The following is a 19,189-nucleotide window of genomic DNA, read 5'->3' on the forward strand; positions in this document are numbered from 1 at the left end:
CACCCGGGCAACGCCGGGTACTCACCGCTAGTAACCTCATACAACTGAAAAGCAATCAGAATATAAATGCACTTACTGTAATTTAAATTGGGTTTCCTACTCCTCGGCTGTCTGTCACTGACCAGCACGGGAAAACAGCAGGCAGCCCCTCCAGAGATCAGAGATCACTCTGTTATTACCCCTCTATCATTTACTCAGCACACAGGAATATCACTGGGAGTGGAGCCGAGGGGCAAGTGAGGGAGCTGAGGGAGGGAGAGCCAGTCAAGCGCAGCCAGGGGAGGGCTGGCAGTCTTAGGCCTGGGGGGCAAGTCCAGTCAATTGGCCCATTGAACCATTCACCAGCGCAGCCCAATGAGTGCCCACCGCCGCAGCTCAATCAGTGCCCACCGCCGCAGCTCAATCAGTGCTCACCAGCGCAGCCAAATCAGTGCTCGCCACCACAGCCCAATCAGTGCCCACCACCGCAGCCCAATGAGTGCTCACCAGCGCAGCCCAATTAGTGCTCACCAGCGCAGCCCAATTAGTGACCATGGGCCGGATAAATGTCCTCGGTGGGCCGCATGTGGCCCGCGGGCCGTAGTTTGAGGACCCCTGCTCTAAAGAAAGCCGTCTCGGGTGTGGACCAATCAACTTCAAGGACAGTGCATATTATTATCATTATCAGAGTTGCTTCTTTTTGTTTGCTTTTTTGACTACTTGTGTTGTGGTTATTGCAAACATGATGCCTTGAATAAAGGTGTCAGTTTTGTACCAGTTTAAAAGGGTAAAAACCTACTACTAAAATATTCACAGTTAGTTACTAGTTCAGCACACCGGTGTGTTGAATAGTAAACCCACAACATTTATAATTCGAGTACCGTGATGTTTCGCCGATGATTACAACAACCAGCCTCAACCGGCAACAGCCAGAATTGTGGAGAAATCCTCCCTGTGTTTCAGTCTTAAACATTGCCAACGGCTACAAGCCCCCACGCGTGGAACGACCGTGTCTCAGCGCTACCACCGGCCAAGCCACCCCTACTCTGTTGGCGCCTTCAAAAGCCGCCCACACCCTGTGGGTCAAGCGTGCCAACGATCGGGGAGGTGAGCAACTGACATCATGGGGCAGTGGCAGAAGACCAACACCTGCTCTGTGACTGAAAAAGACGGTGGAACTTTCAAGTCAGCGCGGCGGATAAAATTTTTACGCGCCTGATTTATGTTTATTATTGCGGAATAAGTACGGTGATCCAATGCCGTAAATGTAAACCGACCTCGACGATTTTCCAAAAACAGTAATATCCCGATTAACTTCTCCCCTTTTTACGTTGTTTTGCAGATGTCTTCACTTTATTAGTATTACCACTACCGGATTTGCGTCGCCTTAACCTACACTTACGTCGCTGACAGCATCATCCGTCCTTTTTCGTATCCATCGCCTCCTCAGCCTTCGCTCCCACCTACCCTGTACACAAATTACTTTGCTTCGTGCATAAAGAAATGTACTGTACTCTACAGTTCAACATATTATTCACTTATAGTATTTTCGTGATTTTATAGTGTACTGTATCTTATTGTACCCTTTATAATTTTTTTAAAGTTTACTGCTGTACACTAGTGTTGAGTAAGTATTTTTTTGTAATTTAATGTAACGTTAAGGGTACGTCTGGGATGAATATGCCCGCATTAACACAGCTTCACCATCGTTTCGATATCCGTCGTCGCACCATTCAGGAACGCATCTCTGACGTAAACTTGGGTATTACCGAATACAACTTAGGCCCTGTAGAGAATCACATCGGCCTTCAGATTCCACTCATCCACTCTGGAACCTGAGAACGATCGTAGGCCCAAATTACTCTTCGGCCATGGAGGATCCTGTTGGATTGATTCCCTCTCTTGCGGGTCAACTAGCATTGTTTCGCTCGTCTTGTCGAGCTGCCAAGGCCAACATCACAAGGGAAGCCTTCACTCACTGTCGGTCTCCAGAAATCCAACAACTTTTACCGATTGATCAATGCTGATCAGACACATGAGACGACAAGACGACAAAGGCAGCGTGAAACGGTAGAGGCGCTTGACTCTACAAAAAACGAGCCAGAAAGCCTGGGACCTCCTAAGGCTTGCTGAGAGCAGTAGTGACACCAGCCTATAAACCTGTCCACGTCAGCCCTGACGACATTGCCGGACAGCAGATCAGCAATTCATGAGCGAGGATTGACAAAAACACAAGACGGCAAATTTACAACTCGACCGCACTCTTGACCCATGCCAACAAACCTCCGCATTCTCCGATCCTTTCTCAATGGGGGAAGTGGACCCTGGTATTGCCCAGATGAAAATCGGTGCAAGCTGTGCGTCTTGATGGTATTTATCCAGAATTCATCAAGAACTTGGGACCACAAGTGGGAAAATGGCCGGCCACTTTCCTCACCGACATGCACTCCTTTAGGTGTGGTACCAATGAAGTGGAAAACGGATAAAATGATAGCCGTTTTTAAACCTGGCAAGGACGCATTGTATCCTCAAAAATACCGCTCGATTTCCCACTCCAGCATCTGGTACAAAGCTGATTTGGCGACTCCTGCTGCATAGGCTGAAGCCTACGCTTGAAGATACCATCCCCAAGGAACAAGACGGATTCAGAACCGGACGAAATGCTGCCATCAAGAACTTGCTTTAACAGGCCACATTGAGACCAGGCTTCCAACATCTGCTCAAAACAGTAGCAGCGTTCATTGAAGTTCATTGTGGTGCAGGTGTAATGGGTTCTGGAGACACTTGTAGAGGTAACTTCTTTATTACAATACAACACTCCAACAGTCCTGATACTCTGTTACAGCCTAGGTACACAGCCTAGATACACTGCTCTGGCTACGCTCTGGGGTCCTCTGGCTACAATTACTCTAGGGGAGGCTAATCTGACCCGACCCAGCCAAGGTGCGGTTCTGGACTCTGGCTTCCTCGGAACTCGCCCTTACAAGGACGTAGAGCCGGGAGTCCCAGAGTCCCACCACTGGCCCTCACAGCGTCCCGGCCCTTACAAGGACAAGCGGGACGAGGGGGTCCAGGTTCCCTAAGCTGGCTGGTCTTGGGTCTTGGGTCTTGAGCTGCGACTGGCCTCGATCGGCCAGGGAGCTGCCCTTTTATGCCTCGTCCCCAACGAGTTGTGGGGTTGTGTGCGCCCCCAGGTATCCCACAGAGTACACACAGCCCCCCCCCCCCTGTTGGTGGCGCCAAGGGGCTTAAGCGTCTGGGTTGGCTGGGATCCTAGCGCCTGGCGCCGAGGCTTATCTGTCTAGGGTCCCAGAGCCCCCAGCAGCCCCTCCCCTCTTATGGCACTACACAGGTGCACATTGTTGTGGGCGCCACGGCGGTGAGATGGTAACTACCTTGCCTGCTATACAGGAGGTCATGGGTTAGATCCTGACCCGAATTCCTGTATATTTGGAGCTTGTTTGTTCTCACCGTGGCCGTGTGGAATGTTTTCTGGGTCCTCCAGTTTTTCCCTCCACATTTAGAATGAACATCACACGTTTAGAGTATTGGGCTGCATTAAATTTCCACGTGATAAGCCACTCCATTGAGCTATCATTTAATCCTTATGGCGGTACCCCAGGGTACCAAATAATACAAAATGGCCGAGGAAATTAAATATTTTATTTCTGGGACACTATTTTTTCCAGGGGTGTACTTAACTCCGCGACTTGGGTACCAATCAATCTGAAATCAGTGCTACTCCGCGATGTCAAAACGCAGCGAGGACGATTTCACTGAAACCGTGAACGCTCGTATGTGAAGTATGGGAATTGACGGCAGGAACTTCTTGACGGGAACACACTTTTTATTAAATCTTTACGTGTCAAAATACAACGTGTGGTCTCCTTTCTTCCGACTTCACACTCCACTAATCTCGTGTAAACTCTAGGCCTCTGGCTACACACGATACCCTTCACTCGTGTAGACCCTATGCCTCTGGCTACACAATACACTCGACTCGTGTAGACCCTATGTCCCTGGCTACACACAATGCATTCGGCTCGTGTAGACCTTATGCCTATGGCTACACACACTACACTCGCCTCTGGGTTACACAGAGTCCCGGTCCCGTTAGGACAGCGGGACTAGGTACCGCAGGGCCCTAGGTCTTCATCCCCGTCTTCATTCTTCGCTGGTTACACACTGCTCTCACGCCTGTGTGCATCCCCTTTTATAGCCCCTGCTCACGAGAGACGGAGCTGATGCGTACGTCGACGTGAGCATCGCTCCTTAGTGAACCAATCACGACGCACTCTCTCTACGATCCGTTTTCCCCAGCGCGTGTTAACGCTACCCCGCCAATCACACCACGCTGCCACCCGGTCACTCCCTCTCAGCGCGTCACCGGCCCACAGCCAATCATTACCCCGTAACCCACGACCCCGCGCTGACCCCTGATCCTCCACCGTCAGCGCGCGTCACCACATACACAGCCAATCATTACTCGCTGGCATACGATCCCTCATCCCAGCGCGTATCACCTCTACATCACCCCCTCCCACATAGCTTGCAGCCGGCCCAGCTGTTAACCAACAACACAACCTAACGTCAACGCAGTAATAAAGAAACCCCACCCCCCCAGTGTGCCCCGTAACGCAACAACAACAACACAACAACAACACTTAAATAAGAAGCAATATACAGCCCGACGAACAATACAGTAAAAGCGAACACCGTAAAATGAGCACGCCAAGTGTCACTCCGACTAAACGCAGTGCCGAGGCGCTCCGGCTGCCTCGACTCCTCACGTGGTAGGTCACACAAAGTAGCGCGACCTAGCGCGAGTCCGTCTGGCCGGTCCGTCGTATGGGACGGGACGTTGGCGACCGTCCGGTGGCTCCGGCCGCTCAAGATCCGGCCGCCGGTGGTCGGCAGCTGTCAGTTCCGAGACACCTGGGAGCGGATCAGGCGGAGACATGTGAGGAGCAGGCAAAGACAATTCCCCCTCAGGGTCGCCGGTCACGTCACATGCTCGGCCCTCATGACACAAGGGGAGGCCATACGGAGGCGAGAACGGTTTCAGTCGGGAGGGGTGGACGTACCAACGGCGTTTTCCCCATTTTATCTGAACGCACTGGGGGCGTGCAACCCGCACGACCTCCACGGGTCCCCGCCACGGCTTCAACAATTTAGGCGACGTAGCCAAGGGTGCCTGAGGGCAATGCAGCCAGGCCCTGTCACCTGGTTCCCAATTGTGCACGGACACCTTCCGTGCCCGCAACCGCTCGTTTGCAATTTGGCGAGCCCGCGAATTAAGCCGTGCGGCCTCCCTTGCCTCTGTCAGCTTATGAATATTAAATTTAATATGCTCTGCCAATTTCGAATTAGTTCGTGGTGCGGGCAGACCCAGCTGCGTTTCCATGGGCGGGTCGGCTTCCCGACCGTACATCAGATAAAACGGGGAAAATCCCGTAGCTGCATGGGGGGCCATTCTATACGCGGCGAGGACCCCAGGGACCTGCAGGTCCCAATCAACATGTGCCTCACACACCTGCTGGCACAACATAGAAGTCAATGTCCTGTTAAGCCTCTCCACCATCCCGTCCGTCTGCGGGTGGTACGGGGAGGTACGCACCTTCTTGGTACCCAACAGGTCGCACACCTCTTGCAGTAATTTACTCGAAAAATTTTTCCCTTGGTCAGTCAGCAAGCGTTCGGGAGCCCCCTTGTCCAGGACGTAGCCCTGGACAAAGGCGTCCGTCACAGCCGCCGCCGACTGGTTGGCGAGTGGCCACGCCATAGGCCACCGGGTAAAATATTCGACCCCCACCAACAGGTACTTATTACCCCTAGGCGTGACCGGAAAAGGCCCCAGAATATCGAGTGCAACGAGCTCGTTAGTGCGCGAGACCTGAATGGATTGCAGCGGTGGATTAGCTGCCACGGGCGGTGGTTTCCGTCTGGCGCACTCAACACAACCCTTCAGAATATTCACCACGTCACCCCCCATTCCCGGCCAATAATAGTCACGCTGAAGCAGGGCAAGCGTTTTGTTAACTCCCAAATGCAAGAGGCGTTCGTGTGCGGCCAAGACAACCTTCCCCCTCACAGCAGAAGGCACCACAATCGCATGCCGCCGGGACAAACTGTCCCATCTCATCAACAGGCCTTGCTTAAGCTCGTAGGAGCCAGTTCGGTCGTGGTTACCTTCGGAACCCCCCGTCTTGCGGCGCAATGCCAGCAGGGAGCTGTCCGCCATTTGGAGACGGCCCCACTCAATCAATGACAGTGAGAGCAGCGAGTCCTGACCCCCAGGGGTAGCGGGACCATCCCCAATTGGTGTGCTCGCGGTCGCAACCAACGCCTCCCTACCTTCCGTAACCGGCGGTTTACAGCGCGCCGATCCCGATAAGCACGCACATTTGTGACAAGGCAACAACCGCGACAGGGCATCGGCATTTGTGTGTCGCAACCCTTTACGGTACGTAGTCGTGAACTGATAGTCCTGGAGGACTTCCAACCACCGCGACAATTGGCCCGAGGGCTGGGCGACCCGCAATGAATACTGGAGCGCCGCGTGGTCCGTCCGGACCGTGAAATGACGACCATAGAGATATGGCCTGAATTGTTGTACAAAAAAAACAATGGCAAGCAGTTCGCGACGGGTGACGCAGTAGCGCTGCTCTGCCGGCGACAACACCCTGCTACCATAGGCGACCACTCGTTCGACCCCTCCAACAACTTGGGACAGCACTCCCCCAATGCCCGTGTTGCTAGCATCCGTGTCTAGCAAGAAGGGACTCGCGAAGTCCGGATAGCGCAAGGGTGGGGCCCTAACCAAGGCGTCCCGGAGGGAGCAGAATGCAGCCTCCTCCTCCGGTCCCCATCGGAACTTCACTCCTTTCGCCGTTAGAGCGTGCAAGGGTTTTGCAATGGTGGCGAAGTGCTCAACGAATCGGCGATAATACGAAGCAAAACCGATGAAACTGCGTACGTCTGACACTGACGTGGGCGTCGGCCACGAACTGACACAGTCCGTCTTCGCAGGATCGGTAGAAATCCCCGAAGAGTCGACAATGTGACCCAATTACCTCACGGATTTACGAAAAAGGTGGCATTTGGCCGGTTTAAACTTTAATTTAGCCGATCGCATTCGCAAGAACACCCCTCTAAATCGCTGGAGGTGTTCTTCGAACGTTTTACCGAAAACAATGACATCGTCAAGGTAAATGAGGCACGTATCCCACTGCAAGCCCGACAAAACCAATTCCATAAGACGCTGAAACGTCGCCGGAGAGGAGTGAAGTCCCATGGGTAACCGGTTAAACTGAAACAGGCCCCCTGGAGTCCGAAATGCAGTCTTAGGCTTAGACTCTTCGTCGAGTGGCAACTGCCAGAATCCGGATAATAAATCAAGAGTCGAAAAGTATCGCGCACCAGACAATGCGTCGAGAGACTCGTCCATCCTGGGGAGCGGATACGCGTCGGCCACAGAGATCTTATTCAGGCGACGGAAATCGACGCAAAATCGCAGGGACCCGTCCTGCTTTTTAACGAGCACAATAGGTGCTCCCCAAGGACTGGAGGAAGGCGAAATAATGTCGGCTTCTAGCATATCGTTAACTGCCGACTGAACAAGTTCCTTCTCAGCAGGACTCAGTCGGAAGGGATTTTGCCTGACCGGTGCCGCATCGCCCGTTTCAATGTGGTGGCGTAGCAGGTCCGTGCACCCAATGTCATACTTATGTTTACTGAAGACATCCGAAAATTTAATCAGCAACCCGCGCAGCGCACCCAACTGTACCGCTGACAAATCGTCAGAGTCCGCGCACAGCGAATCAACCCAATCGAGGTCCTCCTTCAATGTTACGTTTTTCGTGGGACTCGGATCAGCCTGCGCAACCAGCCTCTCCTCTGCAGGGACCCGCGCCGCGTGAGCTAGCACGGTGCCCTGCTGAATGACGGCCGGCCGCGCCCCAGCGTTCAAAACCATCACAAACGGATCCCTGTCAGCCCCCACCAAAGTGTGAGCCACCGACAAATCGAGACCTCCAACAGCCCTATTAGAAGGACCCAAAAGCATGCCCTGTTCCGAGGCCTCCTTCACCCATGGCTTCCGCAACCGGAGGGGAATTAACATTTGTGAACCCGGGGGCACGTGCACGGTCTGTGTCGCTAACGCCTGTATGGTAGCGCACGCCGTCCGAATTTCATTAGGGCTCGTCAAAAATGAAATACGGCGACCCGATGGTAGTTCAATGCAACGCTGATCAATGAGAATTTTGATGGGCATTTTTGCCAAAAAATCAGTGCCCAATAGACAAGGGACCGCCAGGGAGGACGAAACGAAAACGGGTCCCGACAATTTGATATCACCAATGCAAATGGACGCCCTAATCTGACCGATAATGCCCAACGATCCCCCGTTAGCGGCGTAAAATGGCACATCCACCGGAAGAAGCGGACGACATTGTACAGGGAGAATATTATAAATGAGATCCGATATAATAGTCGCCGATGCCCCCGTGTCCACTAACACCCTGACCTCGACCCCATCAATAGATCCGGTAACGACGGATGAACCCGCTGAGGCAGCCACTATTCTGTGCCCCAACTCCGACCATTTAATGTCTCCCCGGTCCCGGCCGAATCCCCCTCTCCGAACCGAATCCCCGAACTCTACTCGGCTCTCCCCCGCCGCAACGCGACGACCCATATGTGTCGAGTATGCGGGCCAAGCATGTGAGGTGCCGCGACTTGCCGGGGTTTGCAGGGACGACTTGGGGCCTTGGTCGTCGTCCAGCCGAGGTCCCATGGCGCGCTGACGTGGGGCGCGGCAACCGGAGGCCACGTGGCCCCGGAGGCCGCAGTTATAGCAGGTGATGACAGTCGTCGGAGATCTCGGTTGCTCCAGCTTGCGGGCCGCTCGCAGAGGCGAACGACCCCCCGACCTCCAGTCCCCCGGTCGTCCCGCGATGAACGCCTCCTCTCGTGGGCTGACGACTTGGGGCACGGTGACAACTGGGCCCGGAGTTGAGGCCACGGCAGCGTTGCAGACGACTCCCTGTTTACGTTGAAGGACCTCGTGCGCTTGTATGCTTGTGGCGACCCGTAAGGACGAAATATCGGTCTCATCGGCCGTGTTGATGGGGACCCCCAGGTCCTGCGCCAACTTGAGCAGCTGCTCCAAAACCATGGCATCTTGGCCCTCCTCGTCCATACGAGGGAACGCGGCGTCGGCGAGAGCAAGCAACGCCGTGCGGTAGGCGAGCACGGTCTCCGTGTCCGCCTTCCGTCTTGCATAAAAATGATGGCGGCACGCCGAGGGAGGACCATAGACCTTGGACATGAGAGCCAGCGCATCCTTGAGCGTGGAGCGGTCCGACCTGCGTGCGGACGTGAAGGCCGCGAGCGCGTTGTCGTCCAGCATGGCAGGCAGTGCCCGCAGTGCCGTAGCGTCGGACCAGGCGGACATCTCCTGATGCGCCAAAAATCTGCGCTGAAATTGGCTCCAATCCCCGCCTTCCGCCTTGAAGGCTGACAACGTGGGAAGGCGCTGCTGAAAGATGAAGTCGTCCTCCTCCTCGTGCTTCCTCTCTGCCGCCCCGTCGGTGTGTAAGATGGCGGCCCCAGCGGCGGGTGTGTGATGGCGGTCCGCCGCGCGCGTTGGTGACGTCAGCGGGCGCGCATGGAGAACCGCTGCCACGTGGTGATGGCCGTTCCCGCCAAAAGTCGGTGCAGATGAAATGGCGGGAATCGCCAAATCGTTTTGGCGGGAATCTGCAGGGCAACCCTGTAGAACGTCGGCCGCCGTCCCCGCTCCTCCCGACGAGCTGATCTCCGCCAGGATGGACGCGGCGGCGAGCAGCAGCTCCGCCAGACGGGAGTGCGCTTCGCGAAGCACGGCGTCAGTCCCCCGTCGCTCGTCCGGCGCCGTCGGCGGATCCTGCCCCGTGGGCAACTCCTCTTCCTCACCCCCCGATGCCAGCTGGCCCGCGTCGTCGAGGTTGTCCCCGTGGTCAATCCCGTGGGTCCGACGGCTCCTCCTTGTATCCATGCTTGGAAGACCGTTTCACTTCTGACGCCAGTTGAAGTATGGGAATTGACGGCAGGAACTTCTTGACGGGAACACACTTTTTATTAAATCTTTACGTGTCAAAATACAACGTGTGGTCTCCTTTCTTCCGACTTCACACTCCACTAATCTCGTGTAAACTCTAGGCCTCTGGCTACACACGATACCCTTCACTCGTGTAGACCCTATGCCTCTGGCTACACAATACACTCGACTCGTGTAGACCCTATGTCCCTGGCTACACACAATGCATTCGGCTCGTGTAGACCTTATGCCTATGGCTACACACACTACACTCGCCTCTGGGTTACACAGAGTCCCGGTCCCGTTAGGACAGCGGGACTAGGTACCGCAGGGCCCTAGGTCTTCATCCCCGTCTTCATTCTTCGCTGGTTACACACTGCTCTCACGCCTGTGTGCATCCCCTTTTATAGCCCCTGCTCACGAGAGACGGAGCTGATGCGTACGTCGACGTGAGCATCGCTCCTTAGTGAACCAATCACGACGCACTCTCTCTACGATCCGTTTTCCCCAGCGCGTGTTAACGCTACCCCGCCAATCACACCGCGCTGCCACCCGGTCACTTCCTCTCAGCGCGTCACCGGCCCACAGCCAATCATTACCCCGTAACCCACGACCCCGCGCTGACCCCTGATCCTCCACCGTCAGCGCGCGTCACCACATACACAGCCAATCATTACTCGCTGGCATACGATCCCTCATCCCAGCGCGTATCACCTCTACATATGCACCATAGTGCATCGTGTACAGCTCGTCGAGATGAGTCGATTGTCGCAACGCCGACCATCAACAGACTACTACATCACAGACATTATGCGAGAGCCGGGGTACTGTGGTACCCCGGGGTACCGCCATAAGGTTAATTTGTGGCCAGATCGCTTCTGAAAAAGAGCTATATAGCTCAGTGGGTCTTACCTGGTAAAAATACAAATAGTAAATGGTTATTATTGTTGTTTACCCGGGAAAGCTCAATGATACTCAAGACTCTTTTTCAAGAGTGTCCTGCCAAGTATTTGGAGTGGGAGGAGGGGGCGATGTTGCTGTGTAATCCCAATTGATTTAAATTGTCGAATATTTTTTTGCTTTGGGATGTTTTGGCCAATGCCAGTTGCAGTCTATGAATCTTCAGCGATGAGGGAGAAACTAACCTAAGAACCCAGAGGAAACCCATACAGAAGAGGGGGAGAACTTACAAACTACACGCAAAAAGACACCTGAGCCAGGAATCGAACCAAGGCTCTTCTTGATGTGAGGCAGGAGCATCTCCGCTGTACCACCTCCGTGCCACCCAGGGCAGAGATTAGGGTCGCAGCTGGAAGCTGGAACGGTGGTGGTGGTGGCACTGTGCATGGAGTGGGGGTGGTGCGCACCTGTCCGGCGTGTGGTTGTGTTGGTGAGGACTCTGTGCCGCCCAGTGCTGGCATTCTCGCCCAGACTCCGTGCGAGACACTCTCCCTCGATAGCCCCCTCCGTTGCAATGCATGCACTCCTCCTGCTCTGCACAACCCAGCACACCACTCTGTGAATTGATACTAAATGTTAAGCAATGTAAGTAATATTCACATCGAATATTTGCACTTATATGCTACTTGCTCACATGCCTCAGCAAATCAAATTAGCTTGCATGACATCTCATCTCAAACATTTGGAGTGGCAGCTGTCCCTGTGCAGCACGAGGTGACTTAGCACCTGGCCTGCAAGTGAGCATTGGCCTGAGAGTAGGGGGCGATGATTGCTGCTGCTGTGTATAATCCCAATTGAGGTTCTTGTTTGGGTAATTTTTCTAATTTGGCAAATGTATTGAATACATTAGATTGAGAAAACACAACACTACAAAATTAACACAACTTTGATTAAGTGATGCTGCATCAACAGTGGTACACATACACAAATAACACCACATTTGTCTATAACCCTGTGGCCTTAAAATAACAAGAATATATATAAAATCAGTGACATTTTGTTTCAGGCTTTCCCAAAGCACATCGTGTAGGGGTTGCCAACTTTTCCAAAGACCAAAGCCCGGACTTATATTTCTCAGTCAGCCCAAGTCTGTCTTCTTGGTTCTTTCGGTAAAGTCACGTAGAAGGGAAGTAATAAAATAATAAAAATAAAACATAATTATTTTATTTTATTATGTTTTATTTTTATTATTTTATTACTTCCCTTCTACGTGACTTTACCGAAAGAACCAAGAAGATGAATCCCTGCAGTCACGAAAGCTTTAAATCGAAAAGCCCAAGTCTGTTTACTCTGCAGTTTGCTGCAATAAAGTTCAACACGATACCGGTACAAGATCTCGGTAAAACATATCATTCCTGCCACTCGAACGCAGATTATACCAATTCCTGGACTATCAGGATCAATTCCAGAGCAGTGCCAACCCTAGCCTCCTCCATACACAAAAGGGCTTGCTACTATTCACGGATAAAGGAGTATTGTTTATCGCACCGATTATGATTCGTTCAGCTCACTTGCCAGTGAGTTGTAGAAGTTGCAACACGATTAGCTTGAAACTGCCTTAAGCGTTTTCAATTAAGGATATTTGCTTAATCAGGTGATAATTCAAGAGACCAGGATGCGTGACGTTCCCAAAAGGCCAAAAGCATAAAAAATCGAATTAAGCGATGGGGTAATTGGAGCAATACAGCTGCACTACTTCAACAATATCGCGCAGACAAGTCAACGCTAAACTACAACTCTCCTGTTGCGTAAGTCAGCTCGAACGGATTGCTCAATTACATCGGAGAAACATTAATCAGATGTAGGGTGACTATTGTACGAAAGCGTAAAGGGACGAGGACGCGCTTCGAGCGAGGGACCCACCACTCTGTGGGACGTCGAGGTGAGGCAGCGCCGGCAGTGGAGCCAGGGGGGGTAGGGGGGCGAGAGGCAGCCCTGGGGGCAGGGAAGGCTGTGGGGGCAGGGGGCCGAGAGGCGGCCATGGGGGCAGGGGGGCGAGAGGCGGCTCTGGGGGCAGGGAGGGCCGAGGGGGCAGGGGGGCGAGAGGCGGCCGTGGGGGCAGGGAGGGCTGAGGGGGCAGGGGGGCGAGAGGCGGCCGTGGGGGCAGGGGGGCGAGAGGCGGCCGTGGGGGCAGGGAGGGCCGAGGGGGCAGGGGGGCAAGAGGCGGCTGTGGGAGCAGGGGGGGCAGGGGTCCCCGCCCGGCCTCTGTCAGGGTTCGGTGGGAGTCGCGGCACTTTGGGATGTCGCAGAACTCGAGGCGTGAGCTGGGGTCCATCGTGTAGCACCACGGCGAGGCCGCTCCGTCCGGGTTCCGACAGAAATTTTCCTCCAAGCCCCTGCATGGGGAATTCGCCATCAGATCGTTTATTTATAAGACTCTACACCTCCGACAATTAATTATTTTACCTATTTACGCAGGAAAGCCACGTAGGGTCCCACTGCATTGGTATGTTTGGTCAATCTCAGTTACATTGGGTGTGTTTTTTAGCTATGGGAGGAAACCAATAAAACGCAGAGGAAGTCTGTGGGGAACGACGGCAGAAAATATAAATGTGCCGTTAAACCTGTCATCACCCAACACAACCAATTATTAAGGTTTGCCACGTAAACAAAACGTGGCAATTAGTTACTAGTCTAGCACACCGGTGTATAGGACAGTAAACTGACAACATTTACAATTACTGGCTGTGTCGGTTGGTGGCGGGTTTAACAACATATTCATATTTACGTGATCAGACCCAAAAACCTCCCTCTATTATGGATAATATTGGTCGCGAAAGCCTGCGACGCGTTATATAGAAACTCCACACAGGAATCGACCTCAGGTCCGTCTTGCTGTGAGGCACGAAGTATTACCACTGCGCTGCCACCACCCTGCTGCCCAACAATTGACGTCAACTTTAGATGTCACGAAAAAAATATATATCAATCACATGAATGATACAAATACATCATCAAAAAAGTCTAAAGTTATTTTCTGCTCAAATGAACATTGAGGCGGTGCTCATCTCCTCGTTATGGCCCCGTAGGAACCAGTGTACAGGACAACCACTGTCGACTTCCCTATAAAGTGGTACTCAATTTTATCGACCCCTGAGGGATGATGGGCTGAGTCGCTATGTGTGATCCCAATTGAGTAATTTGCGAGAAATTTAAAAACAAACTTGATGCCGGTACACGATGGACCTACTTATTTCAAATGAAATCACTGTTAAGCGGACGGCGCCTTCGGGTGTTATGGTGAATATGCTCGCAGTATTAACCAGGGCAGCCTGCCGAACTTGAACCGCTGAACCTCTCTGCGACAAGCGGCAAATATTCTACCAAACAGGCCCGCATCACCGCCCGAAAATTCCGTAATTATGTGCATCATTGTCGATGGTCGTGAGGAGGAGGTAAAGATGCAGTGGGCAATTCGGGCTGCGCACACTGCGGCACGGTGCCTCGCTGGTGGCACAGCGGGTGACTCACCTGCAAGGGTAACTCTCCGGCATTACTCCATGCTTGTGAGGGTACTGGGAGCTCCAGGCTTGGCACTGCTTGCCCGAGCGAGTGGTGGACTGGGTGCCTCGGTAGCTCGCCCCACTGTCCTCCACGCACCGCTGCGAGGAATTCACGGCCGGCAGCATCGCAGGCACATGCTCTGGAAAAACGGCAAAAGTCGGCGTGATCTCCTGCTGCTTAAATGAGCTCAGAGGCGTTTGCGCTCAATGTCTCGTTTACAGCCCTGCAGAGCCAGTGGTGGAAATTCTACATTCCTATGGCGAGGGGCGTGAGTCTGTGCATAGGACAACCGTGGTTGATTTCCCTACAAAGTGGTACATATTTTAACGACCTCTGAGGGATGATGGGCTGAGTTACCACCCGCCACCTTCACAACCTTCCGATTGTGAACTGCTCGCTCCAAAGCTGAGCCACCCAGCCGTATGTAATTGGTTGACTTCCCTACAAAGTAGTACTCATTTATATTTAATTAAGAGATGATGGGCCAGGTCAACCGACAACCAGGATGTGAAACTCACAACTTTCCGATTGTGAGCCGCTTGCTTCGCACTGAGCCATCTGGCCGGTCGTACCAATATATTGGATATCACTCCTTGTTATTGGTGAAAAAGAGCTTCATAGCTCATTGGATTCCTCCAGTATAAATCCATGAGCTGATTCTGTTGTTGAAGTTGCCCAGTAAGTTAAACAACTAATAAATAAAATAATTGTAACCGTTCTGATAGCTACAGGCTTAGTGCTGTGTGGAAGCGTATTATTAAGTAATACTACACTGTTTAATTGCATGCCTATACAGGTCACCATATATTCTATGGGTCTTTTGGTAAAGCCACGCAGATAGAAAAATAATAATAAAAATATCACGACGTATCGATCGCAACACAAGCAATCGTCTTCAGGCGAGAGAGAGAGAAAACTGCTGAGACAAGGTCTTAAATAGGCATGAGATGGGTGCATCAAGGTAGGTGGGTGGAGCTAGAGATGGTCCAACCACAGAGGCTGAGGCAAGTGGCCTTTGTATTGTGAGAGATTAGCCTGTCGGGCGCCACCAAAGCTGTGGAGGTGGTCATTGTATTGTGTGTAGCCCAAGGGTAAGTGGGCGGGGCTAGAGATGGTATTTGCATGTAAATGTAAGATCGGAGGGCGCCCTGAGGCTGTGGAGGTGGCCATTGTATTGTGAGAGATTAGCATGTCAATGTAAGAGAACCACCGCAACGTTGGATGTGCTCGGTTAATAACGTCCTTCCAATGATTGCTCAGTTTGTACCCATCTTCTCGGTTGAAATTGTGTCTGTGTTTATATATCTGGATAGCTTCATGAACTAATCTGTGTTGTTAGCCAGTAGGTTTGCAGAGTACCTTCGTCTGGAAAAAATCAATTTCATGTGTGCCCACAACATTAAAACAATGATCAGTCATGGCTAAGGTATTGGTTCTACCGTGTTTCAGATCTGCCTTATGTTCACGAACACGGTTCGAGCCATGTCGCTTAATTTCCCCAATGTAACTACTGCCGCAGACACAGCTTAGTTTGTAGATACCCGGATATTGCATGTCAGGGATGACATCCTTCACAGATAGGATCAGATCATGAATTTTATGTACTGTGTTAAATAGAACCTGGATCTTGTGTTTGTTCATGATTTTGGAAATCTTTTTGGTAACCCTTGCAATTTCGATTTTTCCACTGTCATCATGGACAAAACAGAATACAACAACAAAATCCAAGAACTACTCAACGATGGCAGCTATACAAAAATAAAAAGAGACCCCACCAACAGCCTTGTCTCAAAAACCAGCAAATCATTTCTGATTCAACCGCATTAATTGATCAGACCAAACAGTTCTCGTTGAAACCTTCTGCAGCCAGGCCACCAAGATTATACGGCTTGCCAAAGATACATAAAGAAGATATACCTCTTCATCCCATTGTCTCTACTATCAACTCCCCCACCTATAAATTGGCTCGTTTTTTGTCTGAAATCCTACGGCCTTTCACTGGAAAAACCACCTCTGCGGTACTAAACTCTACTGACCTGGTATCGACAATCAAGGGGATTGCCCTGTCCCCAGACGACCTGCTTGTCAGTTTTGATGTGGTTTCCTTATTCACCAAGGTTCCTGTACCTGACACCATCGCAATCATTGAAGACTTGGTTCATCAAGGACTGAATGCTGGGGTACCCCCCTGGTGAGACACTGCTTAACCAATACATACTTCACCTGGAATGGAACTTTCTACAAGCAAACTGAGGGCACCCCAATGGGCTCCCCCCTATCTCCGGTTGTAGCCAACATCTTCATGGAGAAATTTGAGACTGACGCCATCCAGACTGCCACTCTACGCCCGACCTTATGGAAGAGGTACGTAGATGACACTTTTGTCATCTGGCCACATGGCCGGCCTGCTCTAGACCAATTTCTCGACCACATCAATTCCATACACCCAGCCATCAGATTCACCATGGAAGTCGAAAAAGATGGCAAGCTACCCTTTTTGGATGTCCTAAATAAAAGGAGACCTGATGGCTCAATGAGCCACTCTGTCTACAGGAAAGCCACCCATACGGATGCTTACCTAAAACTGGATTCCCACCACCATCCATCCCAGAAGAATTCCCTCATCAAGACTCTATACCATAGAGCCCAATGCATCTCCGACCAGGAACACATTGCCAGTGAACTCAAACACGTACGCCAAGCTCTTAAGGCTAATGGTTACTCCGACTACACAATCCGCAAAGCCATCACTCCAACCATCAAGAAGGATCCTGTTGAGGAGCCTTTCAAAACCATCACCTTACCCTACATTGCTGGGGTCACAAAAAAGATCTCCAAAATCCTGATTAAACACAAGATCCAGGTCCGATTCAACACAGTACATAAAATCCGTGATCTGGTCCCGTCTGTAAAAGATGTGGTTCCAGACATACAGTACCCTGGCGTCTACAAACTAAGTTGCCTCTGTGGTAGCAGTTACATTGGGGAAACCAAACGACATGTCTCGGACCGCATCCGTGAACATAAAGCAGACCTGAAACACGGTAGGACAAATACCTCAGCCGTGGCAGATCACTGTTACAACTCAGTGGGCTCACATGACATTGACTTCTCCAAGACAGAGGTTCTCTACAAGCCATCTGGCTATCATGAGAGATTCGTTCATGAGGCGATCCACATATACAAACACAGAGACAATTTCAACCGAGAAGATGGATTCTGGCTTAGCAATTATTGGAAGGACGTAATAAACCATTTCGGATCTTAACTGATTGTGTTCACGTTTACGGTGACTTTCAGACCGCGTTCCACTCACTGGCATTGTATTCTCTGCAGGGAATGGATTCTTTGCTCCGCTGCAAGTCATCCCCCCACGACTCACCGATTGACACGACGATCAATGGTACAGTGTATAATAACAAATAGTATAACATTTATATGCTTAATATAATGTACAAAGTAACATATAGTATCGTAATTGTATAGTAAACATATAGCAGTGTGATACACATTAGGATGGGTAGAATAATACATAGTGTTATATTAAAATGTATAAGGTTTATAGCAATACAGTATATAATTTAATGTTGGGTTTATCTATGGCAGTATATTGTACGGTGTATGCTCGTGTAATGTAAAAGAATAAAGTTTAGATGGAAGCATATTATATAATTTTTACGACGTAGAATTGTAATGTATTACTTGCTGTTAGTAACTCAGCTTATTGTAGAGTATAGTAAATATACTGATGATGCTATGCAGTTTATACTTTAGTTTTTTATGTAGTTTATACTTTAGTTTGCTACGTGGTTGTTTAGTAACTGCAGCTACATACTATTAACATTCCTTTCCTTTGTTAATGCTACTCCCTGCACCCTCCCTTGGTGCTGCTGATCCTGCATAATGCATGGGCATAATATGACTTTGAAACCCCCCCGCCCACCTCCTACGCATTTCCCATGACTATGCTAAATTCCTCTTGATATGCACATTATTTTGTTAAGGTGCTCCTCTTCCACCTCTTACCCAGCTTATATATAAGCTCCTAGCTTGGCAGTGTCTCATTCTTCACCTGAAGACGGCTGCTTGCGTTGTAGCCGAAACGTCGTGAGAATTATTTTGTTTTATTATGTTTTATTTTTATTATCTTATTGCTTCCCTTCTACGTGACTTTACCGAAAGAACCAAGAAGATGAACCCTTGCAATGTATGGCAAGGTGATGGTTTTGATTGGGCCCTCAGATGGTTCTTTCCCAACGGGTGAGGTGATAGCTTTACGGATTGTGTAGTCCGAATATCCATTCATCTTGAGGGCTTGGTGTACGTGCTCCAATTCACTGGCTAGGTGGTGATGGCCGGATATACAACGAGCTCTATGGTGTAGAGTTTTCATGAGGGAATTCTTCTGGGCTAGATGGTGGTGGGAGTCAGGTTTTATGTAGGCATCTGTATAAGTGGCTTTCCTGTAGACAGAGTTGATGTGGTTGAAGAATTGGTCCAGCGCTGGTAGGCCATGTGGCCAGATGACAAACGTGTCATCTATGTATCTCTTCCACAAGGAAGGACGTAGGATGGATACCTAGATGGCATCTGTCTCAAATTTATCCTTGAAAATATTGGCTACAACTGGAGATAAGGGAGAACCCATTGGGGTACCTTCAACTT

At 51.0% G+C, this 19,189-nt stretch overlaps 1 protein-coding gene across 1 annotated transcript in view; it reads right to left on the minus strand.

Moving 5' to 3' along the window:
- The window catches only part of LOC133359512 (plasminogen-like), a 63,637-nt gene that overhangs the window by 31,192 nt on the left and 13,256 nt on the right, over positions 1-19,189 (minus strand). The window contains exons 8-10 of the mRNA XM_061577931.1: positions 14,492-14,663; positions 12,884-13,356; positions 11,428-11,554 (exon numbers count right to left, since the gene is read on the minus strand). Of these exons, the coding sequence (XP_061433915.1) occupies positions 11,428-11,554; positions 12,884-13,356; positions 14,492-14,663 (772 nt within the window). The remainder of the gene's footprint in view (positions 1-11,427; positions 11,555-12,883; positions 13,357-14,491; positions 14,664-19,189) is intronic.

Source organism: Lethenteron reissneri, chromosome 8, assembly GCF_015708825.2.
Source record: "Lethenteron reissneri isolate LAM-NWPU_2019-01 chromosome 8, ASM1570882v1, whole genome shotgun sequence".
In the NCBI taxonomy this organism is placed as follows: Eukaryota; Metazoa; Chordata; class Hyperoartia; order Petromyzontiformes; family Petromyzontidae; genus Lethenteron; species Lethenteron reissneri.